The sequence below is a fragment of the Brachyhypopomus gauderio genome, unplaced genomic scaffold (genome assembly GCF_052324685.1).
Source record: "Brachyhypopomus gauderio isolate BG-103 unplaced genomic scaffold, BGAUD_0.2 sc51, whole genome shotgun sequence".
NCBI classification, from domain to species: Eukaryota; Metazoa; Chordata; class Actinopteri; order Gymnotiformes; family Hypopomidae; genus Brachyhypopomus; species Brachyhypopomus gauderio.
In genome coordinates, this window is record NW_027506876.1 from 1,838,033 (window position 1) to 1,864,895 (window position 26,863).

At 45.8% G+C, this 26,863-nt stretch overlaps 4 protein-coding genes across 6 annotated transcripts; 2 read left to right on the forward strand and 2 right to left on the reverse strand.

Moving 5' to 3' along the window:
• Positions 1-336: 336 nt before the first annotated feature.
• cunh2orf68 (chromosome unknown C2orf68 homolog) lies at positions 337-4,605 on the reverse strand. Its single transcript, XM_076987122.1, has 4 exons — positions 4,405-4,605; positions 1,920-2,038; positions 1,554-1,699; positions 337-1,187 (listed from the first exon to the last, which is right to left on the reverse strand). Exons 1-4 carry the CDS (start codon positions 4,512-4,514, stop codon positions 1,065-1,067), a joined length of 498 nt encoding a protein of 165 aa, XP_076843237.1. The 5' UTR covers positions 4,515-4,605; the 3' UTR covers positions 337-1,064.
• A 459-nt stretch (positions 4,606-5,064) lies between these two features.
• On the forward strand, positions 5,065-18,025 carry usp39 (ubiquitin specific peptidase 39). Its single transcript, XM_076987117.1, has 13 exons — positions 5,065-5,224; positions 6,735-6,816; positions 6,932-7,026; positions 7,399-7,535; positions 7,720-7,872; positions 15,206-15,431; positions 15,563-15,637; positions 15,830-15,897; positions 16,367-16,555; positions 17,033-17,175; positions 17,299-17,434; positions 17,520-17,606; positions 17,710-18,025. The coding sequence occupies exons 1-13, from the start codon at positions 5,176-5,178 to the stop codon at positions 17,761-17,763; spliced, it is 1,494 nt and encodes a 497-aa protein (XP_076843232.1). The 5' UTR covers positions 5,065-5,175; the 3' UTR covers positions 17,764-18,025.
• Positions 18,026-18,053: 28 nt separating this feature from the next.
• On the reverse strand, positions 18,054-26,842 carry sftpbb (surfactant protein Bb). Of its 2 annotated transcripts, none has more exons than XM_076987120.1 (11): positions 26,811-26,842; positions 21,733-21,884; positions 21,363-21,406; positions 20,235-20,309; positions 19,879-20,004; positions 19,654-19,794; positions 19,459-19,545; positions 19,097-19,286; positions 18,845-18,987; positions 18,686-18,766; positions 18,054-18,317 (listed from the first exon to the last, which is right to left on the reverse strand). In XM_076987120.1, exons 1-11 carry the CDS (start codon positions 26,825-26,827, stop codon positions 18,291-18,293), a joined length of 1,083 nt encoding a protein of 360 aa, XP_076843235.1. In that variant the 5' UTR covers positions 26,828-26,842; the 3' UTR covers positions 18,054-18,290. The 2 variants fall into 2 exon arrangements, with proteins under 2 accessions (XP_076843235.1, XP_076843236.1); XM_076987121.1 differs by lacking the exon at positions 26,811-26,842 and adding an exon at positions 21,978-22,047.
• On the forward strand, positions 21,757-25,553 carry spaw (southpaw). 2 transcript variants are annotated; one of them, XM_076987119.1, is made up of 5 exons: positions 21,757-21,887; positions 22,849-22,945; positions 23,187-23,311; positions 24,075-24,895; positions 25,076-25,440. In XM_076987119.1, the coding sequence occupies exons 3-5, from the start codon at positions 23,200-23,202 to the stop codon at positions 25,226-25,228; spliced, it is 1,086 nt and encodes a 361-aa protein (XP_076843234.1). In that variant the 5' UTR covers positions 21,757-21,887; positions 22,849-22,945; positions 23,187-23,199; the 3' UTR covers positions 25,229-25,440. The 2 variants fall into 2 exon arrangements, with proteins under 2 accessions (XP_076843234.1, XP_076843233.1); XM_076987118.1 differs by lacking the exons at positions 21,757-21,887; positions 22,849-22,945 and having other exon boundaries at positions 22,955-23,311; positions 25,076-25,553.
• Positions 26,843-26,863: the final 21 nt, after the last annotated feature.

Genomic DNA, 26,863 nt, shown 5'->3' on the forward strand with positions numbered 1-26,863 from the left:
CTTCAGCCCCGTCCACGCAGACACACTCACTTCAGCCCCGTCCACGCATACACACTCACTTCAGCCCCGTCCACGCAGACACACTCACTTAAGCCCCGTCCATGCAGAGACGTGTTCATGGGCTCCAGCCGCTGGACATCCTGGTATGTGGATTGGCACCTGACTGTGTTGAAGTGCCCCACTATGCCCACTAATTACCACCAGCAAAATCAGAATCAAAACATCACAAACCTCTTTAGCATGCCTTTTAAAATATTTCTGCACAGCAACAACACTGGTTTTGGCTCTAAAATTTCTTTGTACAACCATAAGAAAGTCCTGACAAAAGAAGAAAACTATCTTGTGTTATTTTATTTGTACAGTTGAGTTCATCACCATCACCAGTGTCAGTCAGTGAGAACTTAAAAGAAAACTACCATATGCACAAAACACAAAATATCTTAATACACATAAACACATTATTTTAAGGCTACAACCTGTTTGACAGTAAAACAAATGTCATGCAAACCCAGTCAGCCTGAACAGCACTGTAACTGTATGTGGTAGCAGGTTCTTATGGAGAATTAAGGTGAGAGCATCATTACTAGTATGGTTTTTAAAACATCTGATACATAATCTTGTGCTGTGTGTTCAAATGAAGACTGTATTTTGTATAATAAATTGCACAAAATGTGTAAAAATGTTTCCAGACATTTTTGTCATGATGGTCACTGTATTAGAATAGGCTAAAACCATTTCAATGAGTTTTGAACTCATCACAATGAGAAATATTTCATTTCAGACCACTTGTATGTCATAACCTACATCACACTCCGTTACCCTCTCATCACACTTTAAGGTATACGATGCTAAGATTCTTCCCATATTTTAGAAAGAGGTACTCCATCCTCTTGTATAACCCTCACTTTCCTCTTCATAATCCAAAAGGCCCCAGAGTCTTAGCATTCTCAGGGTGCTCACACCCTAAACGCACCACTGTCACCAGACCACTGCAGTGTGGTGAGCCAGACTCCAGACCTCACTGCAGCCTTTATTCCCATGTGTCATGGCTCCTGTATCAAACCTCAGCGTTTATTGCGCCGTTTATCCATTTCCTGTTCGATCCGTGCCAACAGCACTGCCCTCATGGCTACATCTAGAACATTCTTCTCCTCCACCCGTTCCACCACACTCTCTGGTTCCTCCTCCTAAAACGAATAAGCAAATGAAACAACTAATAATTAGTGAAATTAAAAGAGGGGTTCAAACCATATGAAAGAGCTCAAAAGATAAAACATTTTTAAAGATTTACCAAGAAATGCAACTGCTATGAGAACAGGAAATGGAAAATCTACACACTAAACTGAACTGATTTTCAGTTTTATTCTGATACAGTTGTATATGCAAATGTTCACAATATTCCAGTAAAGAATAATGAATTATGTATTGGGCCTATTAACAAATAAGTTAGTTTGATCCACTTTATATAGATTAAAAACAATACTTTTTTTTTTAACAACTGCATTTGGACAAACAGTAGTTACTGGTGTAACTATAGTGTGTACGCGTTACACCTTGTACACGATGAAGGACGTCACAACGCCGTTGTCGGCTTGATAGTCGAGCCAGAAAAGTTGGCTGCCTGTGGTCTCCTGCTCGGTGCTGGAGCCACTCTCGTTCCAGTCCTCCGCTCCCACACCTGGTCCGGCCTCTGAGCCGTCTAGACCCAGAACAAATCATCACAACACATTTAGCAGAAACCCTGGGAAAGGGCTGCACGAGATTATCATCTAGAAAAGATGAAGAAAATATTAATAATCCTGTCAGTATTACAGAGACACGGTTCTTCAAATACACACGCTGTCATACAGCTCTTAGTCACATTGTATTTATGTGCTGTAATGCTGTAGGCGGGCTAAAGAAGGTGGGAGGGGCGTTACTGCGTGCGCGGAGGTGGTACACCTCTCTGTCGGGTCTGCGCGGGCCGCGTGGGGGCGCTCTGCGCATGCGCCGCTTCTGCTGCTCCTTCGCCTGTTTGACCTCCTTGTCGTAATCGTCCCTGAAAATAACAGATTTAGTTACAAGGTGAACACACAGACAACATTTACAACACAGACAAATGTAGAACACACAGACAACATTTACAACACAGACAAATGCAGAACACACAGACAACATTTACAACACAGACAAATGTAGAACATACAGACAACATTTACAACACAGACAAATGCAGAACACACAGACAACATTTACAACACAGACAAATGTAGAACACACAGACAACATTTACAACACAGACAAATGTAGAACACACAGACAAATGCAGAACACACAGACAAATGCAGAACACACAGACAAATGCAGAACACACAGACAACATTTACAACACAGACAAATGCAGAACACACAGACAACATTTACAACACAGACAAATGTAGAACATACAGACAACATTTACAACACAGACAAATGCAGAACACACAGACAACATTTACAACACAGACAAATGTAGAACACACAGACAACATTTACAACACAGACAAATGTAGAACACACAGACAAATGCAGAACACACAGACAAATGCAGAACACACAGACAAATGCAGAACACACAGACAACATTTACAACACAGACAAATGCAGAACACACAGACAACATTTACAACACAGACAAATGCAGAACACACAGACAAATGCAGAACACACAGACAACATTTACAACACAGACAAATGTAGAACACACAGACAACATTTACAACACAGACAAATGTAGAACACACAGACAACATTTACAACACAGACAAATGTAGAACACAGACAACATTTACAACACAGACAAATGTAGAACACAGACAAATGTAGAACACAGACAAATGTAGAACACAGACAACATTTACAACACAGACAAATGTAGAACACACAGACAACATTTACAACACAGACAAATGTAGAACACACAGACAACATTTACAACACAGACAAATGTAGAACACACAGACAACATTTACAACACAGACAAATGCAGAACACACAGACAACATTTACAACACAGACAAATGCAGAACACACAGACAACATTTACAACACAGACAAATGTAGAACACACAGACAACATTTACAACACAGACAAATGTAGAACACACAGACAACATTTACAACACAGACAAATGTAGAACACACAGACAACATTTACAACACAGACAAATGTAGAACACACAGACAACATTTACAACACAGACAAATGTAGAACACAGACAACATTTACAACACAGACAAATGTAGAACACACAGACAACATTTACAACACAGACAAATGTAGAACACACAGACAACATTTACAACACAGACAAATGCAGAACACACAGACAACATTCACAACAGACAAATGCAGAACACACAGACAACATTCACAACACAGACAAATGCAGAACACACAGACAACATTTACAACACAGACAAATGTAGAACACACAGATCAGCACACGACGCAGGCCCAGACGTTAACATACGACAGCCGTTTATTTATAGTATTTACACCAAACGACTAGCACTGTCCACCACACTTCACACTAGTGCTGGGTCCACACCACTGAACACTAGTGCCGGGTACACACCACTGAACACTAGTGCCGGGTACACACCACTGAACACTAGTGCCGGGTCCACAATACTGAACACTAGTGCCGGGTCCACACCACTGAACACTAGTGCTGGGTCCACACCACTGAACACTAGTGCCGGGTCCACACCACTGAACACTAGTGCCGGGTCCACACCACTGAACACTAGTGCCGGGTCTACAATACTGAACACTAGTGCTGGGTCTACAATACTGAACACTAGTGCTGGGTCTACAATACTGAACACTAGTGCTGGGTCCACACCACTGAACACTAGTGCCGGGTCCACACCACTGAACACTAGTGCCGGGTCTACAATACTGAACACTAGTGCTGGGTCTACACCACTGAACACTAGTGCTGGGTCCACACCACTGGACACTAGTGCCGGGTCCACACCACTGGACACTAGTGCCGGGTCTACAATACTGAACACTAGTGCCGGGTCTACACCACTGAACACTAGTGCTGGGTCCACACCACTGAACACTAGTGCCGGGTCCACACCACTGAACACTAGTGCCGGGTCTACAATACTGAACACTAGTGCTGGGTCTACAATACTGAACACTAGTGCTGGGTCTACAATACTGAACACTAGTGCTGGGTCCACACCACTGAACACTAGTGCCGGGTCCACACCACTGAACACTACATTAATGTACAACTGCGGTGGGGAACTAGTGCAGCATCCCTTCACCGCTACACACCGAGCCGCGTTAGCCTGTTAGCCGCGTTAGCCCGTTAGCCTGTCTACGTTAGGTAGCGCTAGCATTGTTAGCTAGCTTAGCTCACTAACTACCTGGCGATCTGGTTTCTCCGGATGTGGTGTAAGAAACCGTGATTCATGTCCAAACGGCCTCCAGGCTTGTATCTGAGTGGTTCGCTCTCTGTATCCTGTAAAACCTCCATAACTGAGAAGTAATGTAAGATAATGAGGCAGCTCAAACAACACTCGACCCCCAGTGACGCACGCGCCGCCTCCAGGCAGGGTTGCCAGGTCCTACAAAAATATCCCGCACAAAGTCAGTGTAAAACCCGCCCTTCAGCAGCCTAAACTAGCACAAAGTTGTTGACGGGGGGGGTGTTTAAAATGGAGACAAATTAAGTATTATATCGCGATCGATTCTTAGTGTTGACTTGTAACTCCCAACTCAAAAGTAGCCCAACAAACCGCACCCCGCGACCCCAGAGTTTTTACCCGCGGCTGGACTTTCAAACAAGCCCAATGTGGCGTGAAATCCGCGAACCTGGCAACTCTGGCCGCAGCCCCCGCCGCTCGGCGCTAATGTGTTGGCCAGAAAAAATACACTCGGAGTTCACAGAGCGGCCCCCGCAGAGCGCTTTAAACCGCGTGATTAAAGTGGTTTTACAACAATTACATTAAAGTAGTAAAGTAACGTGAATATAAATATAGTGGAACAGCAAAAGCCGGAAATGAATAAATACTTCTGATGAGTAAGTTGTGGGGTACGGTTACTATCGGCCACCTATTTCTTGGCGCGCGCGTGTAGGCGGGGCGTGAGTGGCGCGTGAACGGTGTGAGGTGAAGGTCTCGTGCAGCTCCAACAACATGGCCCATCTGAAACGAGAGCGACCGTACGAGGACGAGGACGAGGAAGGTAACGGCGTGTGAGGTGTTCATGAGGCCCAGCAGAACCGACTAACTGTGATTAGTGGAGCTAACTAACATCCAAACGTGTGCTCGGTGCAGCGTGTAGCTAGCGTTAGCCGTTAGCCGAATACGTGCGCGCGCGCCGTGGTTCCCCCGACGACGCCGGACAGGTGATCTAAATACACCAGATCAGGACACAGGACAGATGATCTAACTACACCAGATCAGGCCACAGGACAGGTGATCTAAATACACCAGATCAGGACACAGGACAGGTGATCTAAATACACCAGATCAGGACACAGGACAGGTGATCTAACTACACCAGATCAGGACACAGGACAGGTGATCTAACTACACCAGATCAGGACACAGGACAGGTGATCTAACTACACCAAATCAGGACACAGGACAGGTGATCTAACTACACCAGATCAGGACACAGGACAGGTGATCTAACTACACCAGATCAGGACACAGGACAGGTGATCTAACCACACCAGATCAGGACACAGGACAGGTGATCTAACTACACCAGATCAGAACAGGTGATCTAACCACCAGATCAGGACACATGACAGGTGATCTAACCACACCAGACCAGGACACAGGACAGGTGATCTAACTACACCAGATCAGGACACAGGACAGATGATCTAACTACACCAGATCAGAACAGGTGATCTAACTACACCAGATCAGGACACATGACAGGTGATCTAAATACACCAGATCAGGACACAGGACAGGTGATCTAAATACACCAGATCAGAACACAGGACAGGTGATCTAACTACACCAGATCAGGACACAGGACAGGTGATCTAACTACACCAGATCAGGACACAGGACAGGTGATCTAACTACACCAGATCAGGACCATGACACAGGCAGCTAGTCTAGCGTCGCTGCATCTCACTTTGTTTTTTCTTCCCACTCTTGTGATTTAGCTCTTGAGCTGGTTAGCTAGCACATACAACTCCATCACATTTGTTTAATGTTTGCTTATTTAGCCAGCAAGCTTAACTTTCTCTTGTTTTCAGTATCATTAGCCACATCCTTTATTTTGCGACACACTTTACTCCATTTGTAACGTTGCTGTTTTGTGAAGGTTTTTTGACTCTAAACTAGCTAATCAGTCTTTGCAAAGGTCTGAATATGAAGCCACCTGAATATAAAATCTGTTGGAGGAATAACTTGGTAGGCGTTCGTGTTTCGGCCCTTTCCTTGAAGAGAAATATGAACCCAGGACCTTGTCCTACAGATGCACCTGGTTCTGCATCTGCCACAGAAAGCGTCGTGTTCGTTTAAAGACGTGTGTTGTAGCTACATTTCACTTACAGAAAATATACAGCCTGATGCATGCAGTTATTGTGTATCTGGTCACAAAATGTTGGTTATATTGCCAAATAACATTTGCATAAACCTGAAATATAACATTTTCAGCATATTGCTGATCTTATCCAGAGCAACTTCTGTGATGTGACTTCACAAACGTCAAAATATCTGAATTCCAGAGGTACCTGGAAAGGTGGGCCGCTCTCAGGACACTGAGGACAAGAGAAGCAGACACTGTCCATACCTGGACACAATAAACAGGTTGGAGTGGAAATGTTTCATTCACCACAACTGCATCAATTCCCTCAACCCTTATGCCAAGAAGAAACTGAGTTTTATTTTATAAGCTCAGTTTTATTTTTCCTTTTTTATGTAGGAGTGTCTTGGACTTTGACTTTGAGAAACTGTGTTCAGTTTCTCTCTCCCATATTAATGTCTACGCCTGTCTCATCTGTGGGAAGTATTTTCAAGGTAAGCACTTTTAGGTACACACAAAATACTTTGCAGTGTAAAATACAGTGATGAATAAGACATTTGCATTAATATATAAGAATGAATTTGTCTTCATTTAGCTTTTGACATTTATTTCCTCGTCTCTCAAAGAGTTCAGCTGATTTTTATGGGAAACACCAGTTGTGAGCACAGAGCTCCTAAAGAAACCAGATTCCTACTTTTGTGCTTCATTATAAACACTCTTATGGCTGAACAACAGTGCTGGCAGACTGAACCCACAGAACTGGTCAAAGAAGCAGTAGTGAGCTTCAGTATTGTCACACCAGGCTAACTTTGTGGTCTCCATAAACATGCTAATACACACTGTGATGTATTTTGTGTGTGTTTCAGGAAGAGGCCTAAAGTCCCATGCGTACACCCATAGTGTTCAGTTCACACATCACGTCTTCCTAAATCTCCACACGCTCAAGTTCTACTGTTTACCAGACAACTACGAAATCATTGATTCATCACTTGAGGATATCACAGTAAGAACTCTTCACTGCATGTGATGGGATGTTTGGACAGAATGAGGGGATGTATGTTTAATGTATTTAATCATTGAATTGTGGAAATGCAGAAACTACTGTTATAACTGTTATATCATCTTATAGCGGTTACTGTAATGTTTCTTTATGTTTGACGTGTTTTTGTGGTGATATTTCTCTGCAGTATGTGCTGAAGCCAACGTTCACTAAACAGCACATCTCTGCTCTGGATAAGCACGGAAAGCTGTACAGAGCTTTCGATGGCACCACTTACTTACCTGGAATTGTGGGTCTCAATAATATCAAAGCCAATGACTATGCCAACGTAGTTCTACAGGTACGACGCTTGCAATTTTAACATTGTATTCAGATCTGAAACAGAACCAAGTAAATTAAACCTTTTGTTTTAAAGTTTCCAAAATCACTTGACATGGTTTTTCTTGGATACTTTGTGTCCAATTGAAGGTGCATTATGCAGGAATAAGTAGATGAACACAGGAACTCTGGCATTGATTGGTTTGTTTATTACTCTTTGGATCCACCTTCCATTCCTATGAACACACTTCTAACATCTGTGTAGACTGGTGGAGTTCAGTTACAGTATCTATGGAGGCTGGTGGAGTTCAGTTACGGTATCTATGGAGGCTGGTGGAGTTCAGTTACAGTATCTATGGAGGCTGGTGGAGTTCAGTTACAGTATCTATGGAGGCTGGTGGAGTTCAGTTACAGTATCTATGGAGGCTGGTGGAGTTCAGTTACAGTATCTATGGAGACTGGTGGAGTTCAGTTACTGTATCTATGGAGGCTGGTGGAGTTCAGTTACAGTATCTATGGAGACTGGTGGAGTTCAGTTACGGTATCTATGGAGGCTGGTGTTCAGTTACGGTATCTATGGAGGCTGGTGTTCAGTTACGGTATCTATGGAGGCTGGTGTTCAGTTACGGTATCTATGGAGACTGGTGGAGTTCAGTTACGGTATCTATGGAGACTGGTGGAGTTCAGTTACAGTATCTATGGAGGCTGGTGGAGTTCAGTTACAGTATCTATGGAGGCTGGTGGAGTTCAGTTACAGTATCTATGGAGGCTGGTGGAGTTCAGTTACGGTATCTATGGAGGCTGGTGGAGTTCAGTTACAGTATCTATGGAGGCTGGTGGAGTTCAGTTACAGTATCTATGGAGACTGGTGGAGTTCAGTTACGGTATCTATGGAGGCTGGTGTTCAGTTACGGTATCTATGGAGGCTGGTGTTCAGTTACGGTATCTATGGAGGCTGGTGTTCAGTTACGGTATCTATGGAGACTGGTGGAGTTCAGTTACGGTATCTATGGAGACTGGTGGAGTTCAGTTACAGTATCTATGGAGGCTGGTGGAGTTCAGTTACAGTATCTATGGAGGCTGGTGGAGTTCAGTTACAGTATCTATGGAGGCTGGTGGAGTTCAGTTACGGTATCTATGGAGGCTGGTGGAGTTCAGTTACAGTATCTATGGAGACTGGTGAAGTTCAGTTACGGTATCTATGGAGACTGGTGGAGTTCAGTTACGGTATCTATGGAGGCTGGTGGAGTTCAGTTACGGTATCTATGGAGGCTGGTGGAGTTCAGTTACGGTATCTATGGAGGCTGGTGGAGTTCAGTTACGGTATCTATGGAGACTGGTGGAGTTCAGTTACGGTATCTATGGAGACTGGTGGAGTTCAGTTACGGTATCTATGGAGACTGGTGGAGTTCAGTTACAGTATCTATGGAGACTGGTGGAGTTCAGTTACAGTATCTATGGAGACTGGTGGAGTTCAGTTACAGTATCTATGGAGACTGGTGGAGTTCAGTTACAATATCTATGGAGACTGATGGAGTTCAGTTACAGTATTTATGAAGGCGTATACAGTATTATGTGTAATGGGGTAGTCTGCGAGATTAAGCATTAGATCTGGAATTTTCTGTCTTGCGGCCTTAGGGCCCAGGAGGAGAACTTCTGTTTTGTCCTCATTAAGTTGGAGGAAGTTTAGAGACATCCAGCATTTAATATCTCTTACACAGGCCTCAATTTTTCCTAAACTGAATTTGTCATCAAACCATTCTGGAAACATTCCTCAGAGAGTCTGGTCCATACTGACATGATAACATCACACAGTTGCTGCAGATTTGTCAGCTGCACATCCATGATGTGAATCTCCCGTTCCACCACATCCCAAAGGTGATGTATTGGACTGAGATCTGGTGACTGTGGAGGCGATTCGAGTACAGTGAACTCATTATCGTGTTCAAGAAACCAGTCTGAGATGATTCACACTTTATGACATGGTGCATTATTCTGCTGGAAGTAGCCATATGTAGATGGGTACACTGTGGTCATAAAGGGATGGACATGGTCAGCAACAAGACTCAGGTAGACTTTGGCATTGATACGATGCTCAATTGGTACTAATGTGCCCAAAGTGTGCCAGGAAAATATCCTCCACACCATTGTACCACCACCACCAGCCTGATCCGTTGATACCAGGCAGGATGGATCCATGCTTTCATGTTGTTGATGCCAAATTTTGACCCTACCATTCTAATGTTACATCAGAAATCGAGACTCCTCAGACCAGGCAACATTTTTCCCGTCTTCTATTGTCCAATTTTGGTGAGCCTGTCCTGTTCTTATCTGACAGGAGTGACACCCGGTGTCTTCTTCTGCTGCATGTGTTCAGAGATACTCTTCTGCATGCCTCGGTTGTAATGAGATATTTATTTGAGTTATAACCATTATTATGTTTTTTTGAGTTACTGTTGCCATTCTATCAGCTCAAACCAGTCTGGCCATTCTCCTCTGACCTCTGGCAGCAACAAGGCATTTGTGCCCACAGAACTGCCACTCACTGGATATTTTCTCTTTTTTGGATGATTCTCTGTAAACCCCAGAGACGGTTGTGCGTGTAAATCTCAGTAGATCAGCAGTTTCTGAAATACTTAGACCAGCCCGTCTGGCACAAACAAGCATGCCACGTTCAAAGTCACTTAAATCACCTTTCTCCTTTGCTCAGTCAGTTCTACGCATTATACAGATGCGTTTCCATATGTGTCCAGGAGCAACGCTGCAGTTCCTTCACCCCCTCTGGCTTTCTTGCTCTCTTCTGCCAGCTTCCGCCTGTTTTCACGCTCTTCCCTGCTATGGTCCACCCAAAGCTTCATCCCACTCCTTCAAAGAGCAGCATGTGTAGTGCTGAGCTTGCAAATGCAAAATAATGGACAGACAAGGAGGATTTTTGTGACCGCTTAATAAAGCTGCTGTTTTCTGATTAGTTAATAGAGCTTGATGATGTCATTCGTAGTTGCTGATGAAAGAGCCCAGGACAGTCAGTGAAACGTTTATATAAAAATGCTATTTTATATTTCACCAGAAGATGGCAGTAGACACTCCAGTCCCATATCCTCCGCTCTCCCATCACACGCACACACCCCACCCCACCCCACTCCACCCCAGGCTGAATTAATGGCCTCCAAACATGTTCACCTCACCAAATATGACTCTCGCTGGATGCGACATCAGCAGAAAGTTCCAGTACTGACCCAGCGGTGATGATGTTGTTGTTTCATTTGTGTGTTGAGAAAAAAACAATTGCTATGGTGACTGGAAATTAGTAGCAAAAAAGTAAATATATCACTGTGTGAATATTATTATATTAGTTGACATTGCCGTGCAGCTAGGATTGGAGTAGATTTATGCTATTATAATCCACTGTTGGTCTAAACAGCTGCAATCTCTCACCAAACTGTGTCCTGTGTCATTAATTATGAATCACATATGACCAGCTTGATGGTTGTATCACAGTTCAGAGTAAGGAATGCAAGATTGAGGAAGACGACACTTTGTCAACATAAAACAAAACCCAGACAACAGTTATAGCACTGCACCACACAGGTCACCTGTGGCCCTCCACCCCCCACGCCACACACTCCCTCCACCACACACTCCCTCCACCACACACCCCCACGCCACACACTCCCTCCACCACACACCCCCTCCACCACACACCCCCTCCACCACACACCCCCTCCACCACACCCCCTCCACCACACACCCACACGCCACACACTCCCTCCACCACACACCCCCACGCCACACACTCCCTCCACCACACACCCCCTCCACCACACACCCCCTCCACCACACACCCCCTCCACCACACACCCACACGCCACACACTCCCTCCACCACACGCCACACACCCCCTCCACCACACCCCCTCCACCACACCCCCTCCACCACACACCCCCACGCCACACACCCCCTCCACCACACACCCCCTCCACCACACACCCCCTCCACCACACACCCCCACGCCACACACCCCCTCCACCACACACCCCCACGCCACACACCCCCTCCGCCACACTCCCTCCACCACACACCCACACGCCACACACTCCCTCCACCACACGCCACACACCCCCTCCGCCACACTCCCTCCACCACACACCCACACGCCACACACTCCCTCCACCACACACCCCCACGCCACACACTCCCTCCACCACACACCCCCACGCCACACACCCCCTCCACCACACACCCCCACGCCACACACCCCCTCCACCACACCCCCTCCACCACACACCCACACGCCACACACTCCCTCCACCACACCCCCTCCACCACACACCCCCTCCACCACACACTCCCTCCACCACACACCCCCACGCCACACACCCCCACGCCACACACTCCCTCCACCACACACTCCCTCCACCACACACTCCCTCCACCACACACTCCCTCCACCACACACCCACACGCCACACACTCCCTCCACCACACACCCACACACCACACACCCCCACGCCACACACTCCCTCCACCACACACCCCCTCCACCACACACTCCCTCCACCACACTCCCTCCACCACACCCCCACGCCACACACTCCCTCCACCACACACCCCCACGCCACACACCCCCACGCCACACACCCCCTCTACCACACCCCCTCCACCACACACTCCCTCCACCACACACTCCCTCCACCACACACCCCCTCCACCACACACCCCCTCCACCACACACCCCCTCCACCACACACCCCCTCCACCACACACCCCCACGCCACACACCCCCTCCACCACACACCCCCACGCCACACACCCCCTCCGCCACACTCCCTCCACCACACCCCCACGCCACACACCCCCTCCACCACACCCCCACGCCACACACTCCCTCCACCACACACTCCCTCCACCACACCCCCACACCACACACCCCCTCCACCACACACCCCCACGCCACACACTCCCTCCACCACACACTCCCTCCACCACACACCCCCACGCCACACACTCCCTCCACCACACACTCCCTCCACCACACCCCCACACCACACACCCCCTCCACCACACACCCCCACGCCACACACTCCCTCCACCACACACTCCCTCCACCACACACCCCCACGCCACACACTCCCTCCACCACACCCCCTCCACCACACACCCCCTCCACCACACCCCCTCCACCACACACCCCCACGCCACACACTCCCTCCACCACACACCCCCACGCCACACACTCCCTCCACCACACACTCCCTCCACCACACACCCCCACGCCACACACTCCCTCCACCACACCCCCTCCACCACACACGCCCTCCACCACACACTCCCTCCACCACACACCCCCACGCCACACACCCCCTCCACCACACACCCCCTCCACCACACACCCCCACGCCACACACCCCCTCCACCACACCCCCTCCACCACACACCCCCTCCACCACACACTCCCTCCACCACACACCCCCACGCCACACACTCCCTCCACCACACACCCCCACGCCACACACCCCCTCCACCACACCCCCACGCCACACACTCCCTCCACCACACACTCCCTCCACCACACACTCCCTCCACCACACACCCCCACGCCACACACCCCCTCCACCACACACTCCCTCCACCACACCCCCTCCACCACACACCCCCACGCCACACACGCCCTCCACCACACCCCCTCCACCACACCCCCTCCACCACACACCCCCTCCACCACACACCCCCTCCACCACACACCCCCACGCCACACACTCCCTCCACCACACACCCCCACGCCACACACCCCCTCCACCACACCCCCACGCCACACACTCCCTCCACCACACACTCCCTCCACCACACACTCCCTCCACCACACACCCCCACGCCACACACCCCCTCCACCACACACTCCCTCCACCACACCCCCTCCACCACACACCCCCACGCCACACACGCCCTCCACCACACACTCCCTCCACCACACACCCCCACGCCACACACCCCCTCCACCACACACCCCCTCCACCACACACCCCCACGCCACACACCCCCTCCACCACACACCCCCACGCCACACACCCCCTCCACCACACACCCCCACGCCACACACTCCCTCCACCACACACCCCCACGCCACACACTCCCTCCACCACACACCCCCACGCCACACACCCCCTCCACCACACACCCCCACGCCACACACCCCCTCCACCACACACCCCCACGCCACACACTCCCTCCACCACACACCCCCACGCCACACACCCCCTCCACCACACACCCCACACCCCCTCCACCACACACTCCCTCCACCACACCCCCTCCACCACACACCCCCACGCCACACACGCCCTCCACCACACACTCCCTCCACCACACACCCCCACGCCACACACCCCCTCCACCACACACCCCCTCCACCACACACCCCCACGCCACACACCCCCTCCACCACACACCCCCACGCCACACACCCCCTCCACCACACACCCCCACGCCACACACTCCCTCCACCACACACCCCCACGCCACACACTCCCTCCACCACACACCCCCACGCCACACACTCCCTCCACCACACACCCCCACGCCACACACCCCCTCCACCACACACCCCCACGCCACACACCCCCTCCACCACACACCCCCACGCCACACACTCCCTCCACCACACACCCCCACGCCACACACCCCCTCCACCACACACCCCACACCCCCTCCACCACACACCCCCTCCACCACACACTCCCTCCACCACACACCCCCACGCCACACACCCCCTCCACCACACACCCCCACGCCACACACTCCCTCCACCACACACCCCCACGCCACACACTCCCTCCACCACACCCCCACGCCACACACCCCCTCCACCACACACCCCCACGCCACACACTCCCTCCACCACACACCCCCACGCCACACACTCCCTCCACCACACCCCCACGCCACACACCCCCTCCACCACACACCCCCACGCCACACACCCCCTCCACCACACACCCCCACGCCACACACTCCCTCCACCACACACCCCCACGCCACACACTCCCTCCACCACACACCCCCACGCCACACACTCCCTCCACCACACCCCCCCACGCCACACACACCCTCCACCACACCCCCACGCCACACACCCCCTCCGCCACACCATGGCATAAGCGTGTCCTCTAGGCTTTAATTAGAGGGTTTATTTACACAGCGTGTTAATGAATGTGTTGTGAACACTGCCTTATTGTGTTCATTAACTATTCATTTATTTTCTAGTCAGATGTGTAACTATTTTGGATCTACAAAACAAGAATTTACAAGTAGTTGCAACAGCATGAAACTTGGGCTTCAGGTGTGGCGTGTGTCTGCAGGCTCTGTCCAACGTGCCCCCGCTGCGTAACTACTTCCTGGAGGAGGAGAGCTACCGCACCATCCGCCGTCCTCCTGGTGACATCATGTTCCTGCTGGTGAAGCGCTTCGGCGAGCTCATGCGTAAGCTCTGGAACCCCCGCAACTTCAAAGCCCACGTGTCTCCACACGAGATGCTGCAGGCCGTCGTGCTCTGCAGCAAGAAGACCTTCCAGATCACCAAGCAAGGTAGCACCCGGCCATAGCTTCAGAGCCCCCGCCCCTCAGAGACCCCAACCACTCCCCCCAGCACTGGGATGGGTATGTGTATAATGTGTAGAATGATGTGAACTAGCTGTAATGTTCTCTTTGGCCTGTAGGAGATGCTGTGGACTTTCTTTCCTGGTTCCTTAACGCACTGCATGGAGCCCTTGGCGGTACCAAGAAGAAGTCCTGTACGTTTACTGTCTATTCTTTTGCACATACGTCGTTACATCAGTTTCCTAGCACAGTTTGCAGTTTTAGTGCACAGTATGACTTTGTGACTTCTATTTTATTTCATGATGGAAATATATGCATGTGTAGTACTCCTAGTCTTGATGGAGATCATGGTTCAGTAATCACGCTGGGTGAATCTTCTGTTGCAGCTATTGTGACAAAAGCGTTCCAGGGCACCATGCGTATCTTCTCCAAAAAGCTTCCCCACCCGGACTTGGTAAGTTCTTCCAGGTAGAACGTGGTCATCATTCTAATATCAGTTTACTTCCTGTTTTCATGCGACCGGCCCTTTCCAACCCTAATTAAGAATTGCTGCAACTTCTAGACCACAATATGGCAGCAGTGGTCGCAATATATCAAAAGTCGTACGGCAACCGTACATCCTGTACGCCAGTGTACTGAGTGTTCAGAAGGTCTTATTTTTCCTACATTGGGAGCTGTCCCTGTTCAGCAGTTAACACACTGAAGGGTTTTAGTGTTGGTCATATGTACCGTTCCACCTCCTGCACCACCCACACCCGTTTCTGCCACAAAAACAACATTGATTCAGTTTAACTACTTTCTCAGATGCTGAGAATCTGAGTTTCAGAAGAAACCTGAAATCACTCCAGCTGTTGACGTTTTACTGGGGGGCCCCAGTTAGCCACACTGAGTCTAACAGAAACTGTGTGTGGTGCCCTCCACAGCCGGCGGAGGAGAAGGAGGTGTTGCTCCAGACCGACGAGTACCAGGAGCAGATGTTGGAGTCCAACTTCCTGTACCTGACGCTGGACCTGCCCACCGCTCCCCTCTACAAGGATGAGAAGGAGCAGCTCATCATCCCACAGGTTCCTCTCTTCAACATCCTGGCCAAGTTCAACGGCATCACGGAGAAGGTATCATAGCCTTGCTATCGCAAATAACCATCCTGGAATGTCATTTAATTCACAGAGCAAGTGTGTTCTTTAAATTTACTCATTCTCATTTAGAACAACTATGCATGATGTATTATGCATTGCATTTCTAGTAAAAGGCACCATATATTGTGCTTTATTAAAAATATTAATGATTGTCCACCTAAACCTTTTTAGTAATTCTGGTTTTTCTGTTCTATAAAAGTAGAATTAATCATGGTGAAGTAGATGTTGAGGGTGTGGGTGGTGTGGTCAATCACAGAGTGAATATATCTGCTGTTTTTCCTCTTCTGTTCATGTAGCCATGAGAGCTGCAGTGAGCATTCTGTGTGCTACACTAAGGATGTGTGAAAACTACTTGTTATTCATGTTGAGCATCACTTCTGTTTGTGGTACAAAAGCGGATCTGATCTATAACTGCTCATGAGGAACTTTCTGTTTTCTCACTTTCTGCTGTAGGAGTACAAGACATATAAAGAAAACTTCCTCAAAAGGTTCCAGTTAACTAGACTTCCCCCATACCTTATCTTCTGCATCAAGAGGTTCACCAAGAATAACTTCTTTGTAGAAAAGAACCCGACCATCGTCAACTTTCCTATAACGTAAGTTCTGGTTTAACATCATCATGTTGAGGATAGTATGTTCCTTCTGATTTTGTGATTATTAAACATTACGATTGGAGATAGTGATACATATTCACTTAACTCCCGTTCCACCTTCTTCAGGAATGTTGACCTGCATGAGTATCTTACCGAGGAGGCCCAGGTGACGGAGAAGAGCACCACCTACGACCTCGTAGCCAACGTGGTCCATGATGGAAAGCCAACAGAGGGCGCCTACAGGATTCATGTCCTGCATCACGTGAGTGGTCTTACGCTACATGTCATATGCCCAGTGAGAACGTAGACGCCCTGGAGATCTGCATGTTGACATGAACGTTTCACAGGGCACAGGAAAGTGGTACGAGCTTCAGGACCTGCAGGTGACTGACATCCTGCCACAGATGATCACGCTGTCAGAAGCTTATATACAGGTGACTGAACACGGCGAACATGCTGGAGGAGTTCAGACCAGTTCAAATGTTTACTGTGACATTTTGTTCATTCCTTACGTCACTGTTGACTGTGGTGTTTCAGATATGGAAGAGGCGTGAAGCTGAAGGAGAAGTGAACAGCCACACGGGGGCGTGACCTGCTGCTGCCCCCCCATGAGCTCACATCACCCTCAGCAAAGGACACTTTGTTTCTTCTGTTTGTTTTAGCTTTAGTTAACTCATGCCAATTTCTCCTGAAACCTACATTGCATTTGAATTTCTTTATAAATGTTGCATCAGCTGTTTTTTTTTACATTATAGTGATTGGTGTCAGTGTATTTCCGTGCCCCTTATGATGATGTGAAGGGTCTGGGTCAATCACTGCTGCATTACTACATATCATTAAAATTGTAAGACCACATTGGCATTTTTTTTGGAATAACACAATCACTTTGTAATCTGGGTTTATTTAAAAAAGCAGTCCTGTTTCTTCATACATTTAAAAAAAACAAGTGTAAGATTCTTAGACATGATTGATTCTTATTGGTCGTGGTGGGGAGGGGCAACTTTCAGTCTCTCATTCCTCATTCTTCCTCGTTCCCCTTTCCCTGAGATCAGTACAATCAAACTTACAAATTAAAGGAAAAAAACGATGAGGGTTTGTTTACTTGAAGATCCACCATGCTATTCATGTCCCCGACAGAAGATCTCCTGAAGAAGTGGATAAAATGGTCAGGGTGGCTAATTCAAAATTCTCCCTTTAAGTACAGCTGGATGCCAAACCTGAAACACTGAGGCTCAATTGTAAATTCAGGTTTGTTTCTTTCAGATGTGCAGATACATAATCTTTCACTGATTCATAGTTTTACACAGGGCCTTAAATTTTGTGTCTTATTGTGTGCCGCATAAACATTTGCTGGCCAAATTCATCTTTCGCCTTTTCATCTTCCTGTCTAATACAGGGTGGCTTAATCACTTCTTTTTGGATGGGAAGTTCAAATACAAATCTGGATCACCAAGCCAAATTAGCTCAGAGCTTCAGCAGCCTCAAGAAACCGTATGTTGTGTTAATTTATTACCTGGCACGCATTTATAGCTTTTTCCTCTTTGCTCAAAATCCCCACGAGTGCCAGGCCATGGCGTTGAATGAACAGTTTGCACTGGAAAGGAGTGAACAGAATATCATTACATCATATCTCAGTTTAGGTTAGACGTGGTGGATGCGTTGAGATGGTTACCCCTGGAAGAGCGTTGGGATGTAGCAGACACATCTTCTGGACCATGGAGGAGGTCTCCGGCTCAGAGGCGTTTTGGCCAAGGTGTGTCTGGGTGAGGAACACCAGGGTTTTACAGGAGTGGCAGTCCGACATCAAGGAAGGAACTGCAACGAGAGAGGAGCAAATATACTTGTAATGCATATTCATATGCAAGGTCATTTTTGGATTTAAAACTTACTAGCATGCATGTTTAAAGGTAGTTTCTCGAAGTACCTATAGCAGGGGTGTGTGTCTCTTCCACAAGACACAAGTGCAGAAGCATACATATTGCATGGGGTGTGGCAGAGCTGAGAAGTAAATCGATGATCTGCTTGCCGTAGTTCTCCAGGAAGCTGTTGCACTGCTCTTTGTAGTGCTGGGGCAGGTGATCACAGATCTGCTTCAGAAGCTTCACTACAGACTCCTGTTTAAGAGGTCATGGGCTTTAAAGGCTTTAAAGGCTTTAAGTGTTGGGTTGTCAGAGTCATTCATGGCTACATGTTTTAATATTGTGAAGTATTTCAGCAGAGGGCGTGTACACTGTATAGACAGCTGGCTCATACTGGTTCATACTGGTTCAAAGTGGTTTGTCTTACCTCAGTTCTTTCTTTTGGTAGCATGTCTTCCAACTTTTTGATGATGAAAAGGCAGAATGTACACTGGGGGGAGATTTGTAGCTGCGTCTTCAGAACAAAACAAAAATATTAACAGCATTTTAAGCAGCTTAATCCAAGTTTGAAATGAAAAAAGGAGGGAGAGCAATGTCAGGTCCTCACCCATCGGGTTCTTACCTCCTGACCAGGACCTGTGGAAGATGGCACCTGGGTCAAACGGCCTGTCTCCAAGGCTACGGTGAGCACCTGCGGAGCGCTGTGGTTCGGGTGGGCGGCACACAGCCCCAGCAGCATGCAAATCTCGCCTTCTCTATGTGACTATGACCCAATGTAGTCTTATGTTTTGATTTCCTGTATAGTTACATGGCGTAAATCTGTGTACATGTTAGAGGAAGGACTTACAGCAAAGGAAATGAAAGCCTTGATGACTGATGGCAGATGTTTTTGTACTGACTCCACACATTCACCAACAACCTTTGGTGCTGAGAAACTTTTGCAAATCTTTTCCAGGGACCCTTCAATCAGCTTCTGTAAATGAATGGTCCATGAGGCTGTAGCACAGCGTTCAAGAAGATTCTTCCAGCACTACATTTTCAGAAAATGTCTTGAGCAATATTATCCCATGACTTGCAAACTTAAAACTTCCACCGCCCACCCATGGCACAGTTAAAAGTTCTGCAGAACGTGGAGTTATTTCTACAGCTTTAGACAGCTGATTGGCAAAAATGTAATTTCCACATGGGACAATTCATACTCACCTGTGTGTCTTCATGGGAGAGCATGGTCAAAAAAAGTTCTATGATCCTGGTACAGTCATTGCACATGTTTTTATCCTGGACAGTGATCAGCGTTTATTAGTAGTTGGCCTTCCATACATTTCTGCTAATAATCTCCTTGGATAAAACTACTACACTGTATTTTGTCAAACATTGCAATGAACTGTGCAGCAGTTCCTAAATGCTGCAGAGGTGATGTAGGATCAAATGTCAAGCATCACAGCATGTCTCAGTAACCCAACTTTCAGTACCCTTTACTCATGTTCAAGTTTGAAGAAAAGCAACTTTCTAACACTTTCTAAATGGTTTTAAACCATCATTTCAAATTCAGAGTAGTGCTCTCTATGAACTTTCTTACACCTTGTGTATATTACACTATTTGCGATTACTATTATATTAGTGATATTACAATTATAATTCAAAAACACATATCCCTTCACTGTTTAAAGCATTCATTACACATTTATAATAATATAAAAGAAGAACTGAAACTCTATGACCCTACCCTATGCAGCTAAAAAAACAACAAAAAAAAGAAACACATGTAAATGAATATCTTATATATTGTTGAACTGCACTGCAAAGGAAAGTTATATTTGGTGTGTTCCAGTATAATAATTAATATTGTTAAAGCAGAAACATATTCGCGTCTACTTTTATTCACACTGAAAAAAATAAAGCATTGGCTCAATGTAATAAAATTGAATTAATCAATCACACACATTTTTTTTCATTGACTCATTGACTAAATGAATTTAGTTTTTTAGATTGAGTCAATGAAAAAAAAATTTGTGTGATTGATTAATTCAATTTTATTACATTGAGCCAATGCTTTATTTTTTTCAGTGCATCTTTGTTAACCCTTTGTTAAGACTGATGTAGCCTCATATATTATCATTATATAAAACCGTGATAACTCGGTGATGTGGCATAAAAACATCTTACTATAATCACGAGCAACATTTCAATGTATTATACTATAATATCAAGCTATTTTTCTTATTATATCAGTGACAAAGCCAATCATTTCGCCAAACAATGTGAATGGCATTTAGAATAATGATTATCTAAATTATTATATAGGGATAGATGAAACCGCAAAGCAGTTACCATAGAAAGGTCGGACGTTTTCATCGGTGGGGAATATGTCTGACCTGTTGGATAACAAAAGTAATTTTTAGACGAATTAAATAAGAATTAAATAAAGCAATGCTAACTGTTTCAGATCCGACTGGGATCCAGACATGATAAGATCACCCGATGGACTAGCCCATTTAAAACAGCACAATCACAGAGGATGCTGCATATGAGTAAATAAATCACCATCCACTGGAAACGGTTCGTCATGAGCATCTTTATATTAGATTTATCGCCAGTACGTTTGCATTTAAAACCACAATGTAATTTATTTGACATTGTCAATGGCTGCAGGCATCATAAAGAAAGACAAGGTGAAAAGCGAGGACAAGTGTGATATTACCTGGTGACAAGGCACACGCCAGGACGAGGACACAAAACACGGGCGCCCCAGACATGGTGCAGGAAGACTGGCACAGAGAAGGACGCAGCGTCTTAACACGCCCGAGTGGGACGCACCGGGGACGGAACCGGAACCAGAGGCGCTTTCTGTTTCTGGTAAAACGCAAAAGGTTCACATATATTAGGACACGGGGAGAGACTTTGAATGCTGGAGCCCATGTGGTAGAAAAGGCGAACTCTGTTTACTCGCGTATGGATCGTTTTGAAATTCTGATGAATTTCGGCATCTTTGACCGTCCTAACGTTTCCTGCACAACCTTCATTCCCTTTAACACACATCTTATAAAATTATATATGTATATATATATATATATATTATAAAATTATATATATATAAATTATAAAATATAAAATTATATATATATATATATATATATATATATATATATATATATATATATATATATATATATATATATGCAATGTTTTTACTTTCTCTAATGCTGAGTAAAATAACATCTCACCTTTATTGTCCTTTGTGACAAAATAGACAAGGTAGACTATAGTTCATTATGTGTCCAGCACAGTAATGGAAGCTAACATCATTATTATCATGTCAGTCAGTGTAATTATAAATGAATGTTTTATGCTTATTGAATCATTGTAGAATGTACGTACTGATGTACTGTGCACGTTTATACTAATTTGTCTATGTTGCATAATTTGCCTGTATGGTGCTATTTTAAAAAATGCTGCAGTTAAATAATTAGGTGTTTGCCCTTGTGTATGGATAGGCCTATGTTTCATTAAATTGGTTAAGCAAAATTACGTTTCGCATTATCACTTTCAAACCAGGGATGCATTCAGAATTGCTGAAATTCGCATCAGATGTAGGCTAAATGTGGAGAAATTAATGTTCTTAATTATGCAGCAAAGTCTGCACGTTATTGTCATTTAACATTTACTGGGCTGCATTGTGTTAGTGTCGTGTGTCGTGGCCTTGTGTCAAAGGAGCTCTGTGTACTGTAGAATTAGGAGCGTCGAGACATTTGCTGATAAAATCCTGAGCAGTTTGGAGAGACAGTGAACTTGACAGCTCTGTCTTGTTCCTTCTCAGATGTGCCTGAAGGATCAGAGGGATTCTTCAGACTGACAGGGTCATCAAAGGCCAGATGGATGCTTTAAAAGCTCCGTGCAAGGCCCGGACTCACACAGTAAGGAGAACTACTGAGACGAACACTAATTCCGCGTCTTCACAGAAAACACATTTTCGTGTCGTATATAAATCCGGTACGTAGATTATACGATGGGGCTCGGTTTCGCCGTGGTGTGGGTTCTTACTCTCAGTCTGGGCTGCGTGGGAGTGAAACATGACGGACCGTACAGGACCGCGCTTCACGCACACCGCCCCAAGGCAGACAGAGGACACAGTATTCCTCTGCTTCATCCTAACAGATATCCACTATACATGATGCAGCTGTATCGAGACTACACATCTGCTGATGCCTGGAAGACGCCTTCACGTATGACCAGTCCAACTTTACAACAGTCCGACTCCGTCCTGAGTTTGATCGCAAAAGGTAAGCATATTTAAAAAATGTATTAAGCATACTTAATAAGTCAAGTTACGGTTCTAAGGTATGATACCATTATGAATGTATCTGTTATAACTTATCATCTTTTCATTTACTTATTTGCTTAGGCAAAAAAAATCTTACTATATAGTTATATTGAGCGCTACACAGTTCAGTGAACAAAATAGCCTTTGAAAGTATGATTCCATTAGCCTACAACATACAACGACCAATGACCACTAGAGTTAATGTCAATTCAATACTGCTGCTTTCATTGGTGTGTGTGTGTGTGTGTGTGTGTGTGTGTGTGTGTGTGTGTGTGTGTGAGTGTGTGTGTGTGTGTGTGTGCGCAGAGGGAGAATGTGACAGGAGGGACTTGTGGCCACTATACTAACATTAGGCATCGTTATCAGACTCTCACTTGTTATAGGCTTCTGTCTGATCCTCAACTTTTACAACGCAGTAGTGTCAATGCTTTTTCAACTTTAAAGAGGTTTCTCTGTTTTATGTGTACGACTGTGTATTACTCCATCAGACGTCTGTTACAATGGGAGGTTCAATACACATATCACCCCCTCACCCCTCACCCCTCACTCCCTCACCCCTCACCCCCTCACCCCTCACCTCCGCCTCTCCCATAATGGTTCCTCCTTAGAACCTATAAACCATTGTAAACACTTTATTGTACTGCCTTGGTTTGTTCTATATCACTGTTGCTTTCATTTAATTTGTTAGTTGTATCTAACTGCTTATCGTTTTAATTTGCCAGAATGTCATCAGGTTGGTGAGCGGTGGCGTGTCACTTTTGACATGTCTTCTCTTTCCGGCAACGAAGAAATTCAACTCTCCGAACTTCGATTCCGTCTGCCTGCATTTTCTGGATCCAAGCGAGCAGTGGTGGAGATGTACCACACAGGGACACCGGGCTGCCAGCAGGACCCCACGACCTGTCAGAAAGAGCCTCGCTTTATTGGCAGCATCACGTCTTCACCAGCTACAACAACATCCGCTTGGAAAGTCTTCAACGTAACAGCTTTGCTCAAATATTGGCTATATCAAGAAAGTAAGGCATCGAGTCAAATGGACCTGACGGAAAACAACAAAGACCCGGGGAGTGATGTGGAAGAGGGCAGCGGAGCAGACGTCCAGAAAACGTTTCCAGTACGACACCGCAGTAGCTGGCAGAGGAGGATCCAGCATCCCACCATAAACCGAGTGATGATTGTTGTGTTTTCAAAAAACACTTTAGCCCGAGGCCACCAGCACCCCCCCAGTCTAATCCAGACAGTAGAGCACTCTAAATATGTCACCCTGGACCGAGCCTCCCAGGTGCGCAGACACAAGAGAAACAGGGTGGAGAGGATACCTGTTCGGGAGGTAGCGAACGAGAACATCACCACACCTGGATCACCTGCAGAACCCATCCTCAGCCCGCTGTGCAGGCGTGTTGACATGTGGGTGGATTTCGACCAAATAGGATGGAATGAGTGGATTGTGCACCCAAAGCGATATAACGCGTTCCGATGCGAAGGGGAATGTCCGGTTCCGTTAGACGAATCTTTCAAGCCCACAAATCACGCCTACATGCAGGTGAGTAAAAAATTATACCCTGTGCCCATTTTTGTAATGACAAAGAACAGTCTATTACAATTAAATTTGCACGTTTGTTTAGCATTGTAGCTATACTTATATAGCTATATAGCTATACTTATATATTTAGCGTTGTGTATTTAAATGTATTTTGCATTCTATCCTTTCTATGCACGACAGAGTCTGCTGAAGCTGTATGATCCGGAGCGGGTGGCCTGTGCGTCGTGTGTGCCTGTTCGTCTCAGCTCTGTGTCAATGCTGTACTACGAGGGGGACCAAGTGGTTCTCCGTCACCACGAGGACATGGTTGTAGAAGAATGTGGTTGTCACTGAAGAACGTTGTTGGACACCAGGGCTACCATTCCACTGGAAAGTTATTTAGTAACTTAATACCTTCAGAAACACACTGCAGACTTCACAAAGTGTCTGCATAATTGTACATTTCAAGGAAACTGACATTTTTCGTTGATTGAATATGTTAAACAGCTGTAAAATAAAGTGTATCCAAGACGAGCCTCTACAAGTCAAGTATATGACACTATTGAAATATTTAATATTTATATGTAGACTATGTAAAATGTGATGATGTACTGCACGTTTGGACGTGTAATCACTTAAAATATGTATATTTGCATCTAATGTAAAATATTACAAGGCTTTTGTATGTTGTTTTTATATGTTACATGTCTTATAAATCTGTATATGTTTATGATGTGTAAAAAAAGTAATAAAGGATATTCATTTTATGAATAACACATTTATTTCTTTCAAATTCACTGTATATTTGCTTAATTCCTGATAAACTTGTTAATTGACATTTGTAATGTGGTGGGTAATTCCTCATGAAAGTCACAATCAAAAGCTTAAATACTCATGTGTTAAGTTCAGGGAGGTCATACACATTTTACCTGCTGCAGGAATATTATATTATTAATATTATATGTTATCATACAAATAACTGCAATGTGTAGACAGTATACTGTCATCATTTATATCACTGCTGCAAAATCAATAATGCCAGACAGAATGGTGGACCACATCATACCTTCATACATAAGTACAGTAGCTTAAACTTGATTTAATATGCAAGTATTTCTTATCCTCAGGTGTCTTTGGCTTCCCCGTTTGTCCAGTCTGTCTCAATACAGGTGTCACACTTTGACAGACAGCCTGATGCTAAATGATACCCATGTGACAATCAACATACTTCACTGACCATTTTATCTTAAACTGTATGCAGTCGTAGTGAGGATGATTATATGAGTGAAAAGGCTTTGGGAAACAATACAGCAGTGACAATATACACAGTTTCATTTGAAACCATTTCAGGGGGAGGGTGATGGGGGTGTGCATATATAATTAACTGAAGTCATCCCTCAAATTCACTGAATTCACAGTCTCACAGTATTTAGATGAGCGTTCACATTAAGCACACATATATCATAATTAATGTTGTTATAAACACTTTGCTTGCCTATTTCTAATTTTAAAATCATATAAATCTAAAATCATTGTTATATCAGTTTAATCTTGTGTGTACAGTTTTGTAACACACTGTTCACGTGTTACACAGTTCTATTCTGAGACTTATCAATAATTGAATAAGTAAATTGAGACTTTTAAAAATGATGAGACGTTTGCATCACCCATAAGAAGAAATTGTGTTATTGTGACCAGACAATAAGACAATCACAGCAAGGACTCAGTGACATTATCTTTAAGTGTTCAGGCAGTAGCAGTGGTTAATGTGCAGAGTGCAGACTGCACTTGTATTTTCAGAGAGTTCACTCACAGTTACGTGTATGGGTTCAGTTTCATTTTGCCAGTGTATCAAGTTCCCTCTGGTGATGCAGCATGATTTTGGTTCTAAGTGCGCAGACTGTCTGGTTTATACAGCTATGGACAGGAAACGTACCCTACATGAGAAGGCATGAACCAACACAGTGCAGAGCCTGGTCGTAAATCCAT

Excerpts from the sequence above, each read along its gene's own strand:
- spaw (XM_076987118.1), top strand. The coding sequence starts at position 23,038 with ATGGGGCTCGGTTTCGCCGTGGTGTGGGTTCTTACTCTCAGTCTGGGC. Across the intron at positions 23,312-24,074 it reads CCTGAGTTTGATCGCAAAAG|AATGTCATCAGGTTGGTGAG; the intron begins GTAAGCATATTT and ends TTAATTTGCCAG. Across the intron at positions 24,896-25,075 it reads CAAATCACGCCTACATGCAG|AGTCTGCTGAAGCTGTATGA; the intron begins GTGAGTAAAAAA and ends TATGCACGACAG.
- sftpbb (XM_076987121.1), bottom strand. The coding sequence starts at position 22,018 with ATGCCGAAATTCATCAGAATTTCAAAACGATCCATACGCGA. Across the intron at positions 19,287-19,458 it reads TACCAAAAGAAAGAACTGAG|GAGTCTGTAGTGAAGCTTCT; the intron begins GTAAGACAAACC and ends CCTCTTAAACAG. Across the intron at positions 18,767-18,844 it reads ATCCCAACGCTCTTCCAGGG|TGCAAACTGTTCATTCAACG; the intron begins GTAACCATCTCA and ends ACTCCTTTCCAG.
- usp39 (XM_076987117.1), top strand. The coding sequence starts at position 5,176 with ATGGCCCATCTGAAACGAGAGCGACCGTACGAGGACGAGGACGAGGAA. Across the intron at positions 6,817-6,931 it reads TACCTGGACACAATAAACAG|GAGTGTCTTGGACTTTGACT; the intron begins GTTGGAGTGGAA and ends TTTTTTATGTAG. Across the intron at positions 15,638-15,829 it reads CGGTACCAAGAAGAAGTCCT|CTATTGTGACAAAAGCGTTC; the intron begins GTACGTTTACTG and ends CTTCTGTTGCAG.
- cunh2orf68 (XM_076987122.1), bottom strand. The coding sequence starts at position 4,514 with ATGGAGGTTTTACAGGATACAGAGAGCGAACCACTCAGATACAAGCCT. Across the intron at positions 1,700-1,919 it reads GTACCACCTCCGCGCACGCA|ACGGCTCAGAGGCCGGACCA; the intron begins GTAACGCCCCTC and ends TTCTGGGTCTAG. Across the intron at positions 1,188-1,553 it reads CGTCCTTCATCGTGTACAAG|GAGGAGGAACCAGAGAGTGT; the intron begins GTGTAACGCGTA and ends TATTCGTTTTAG.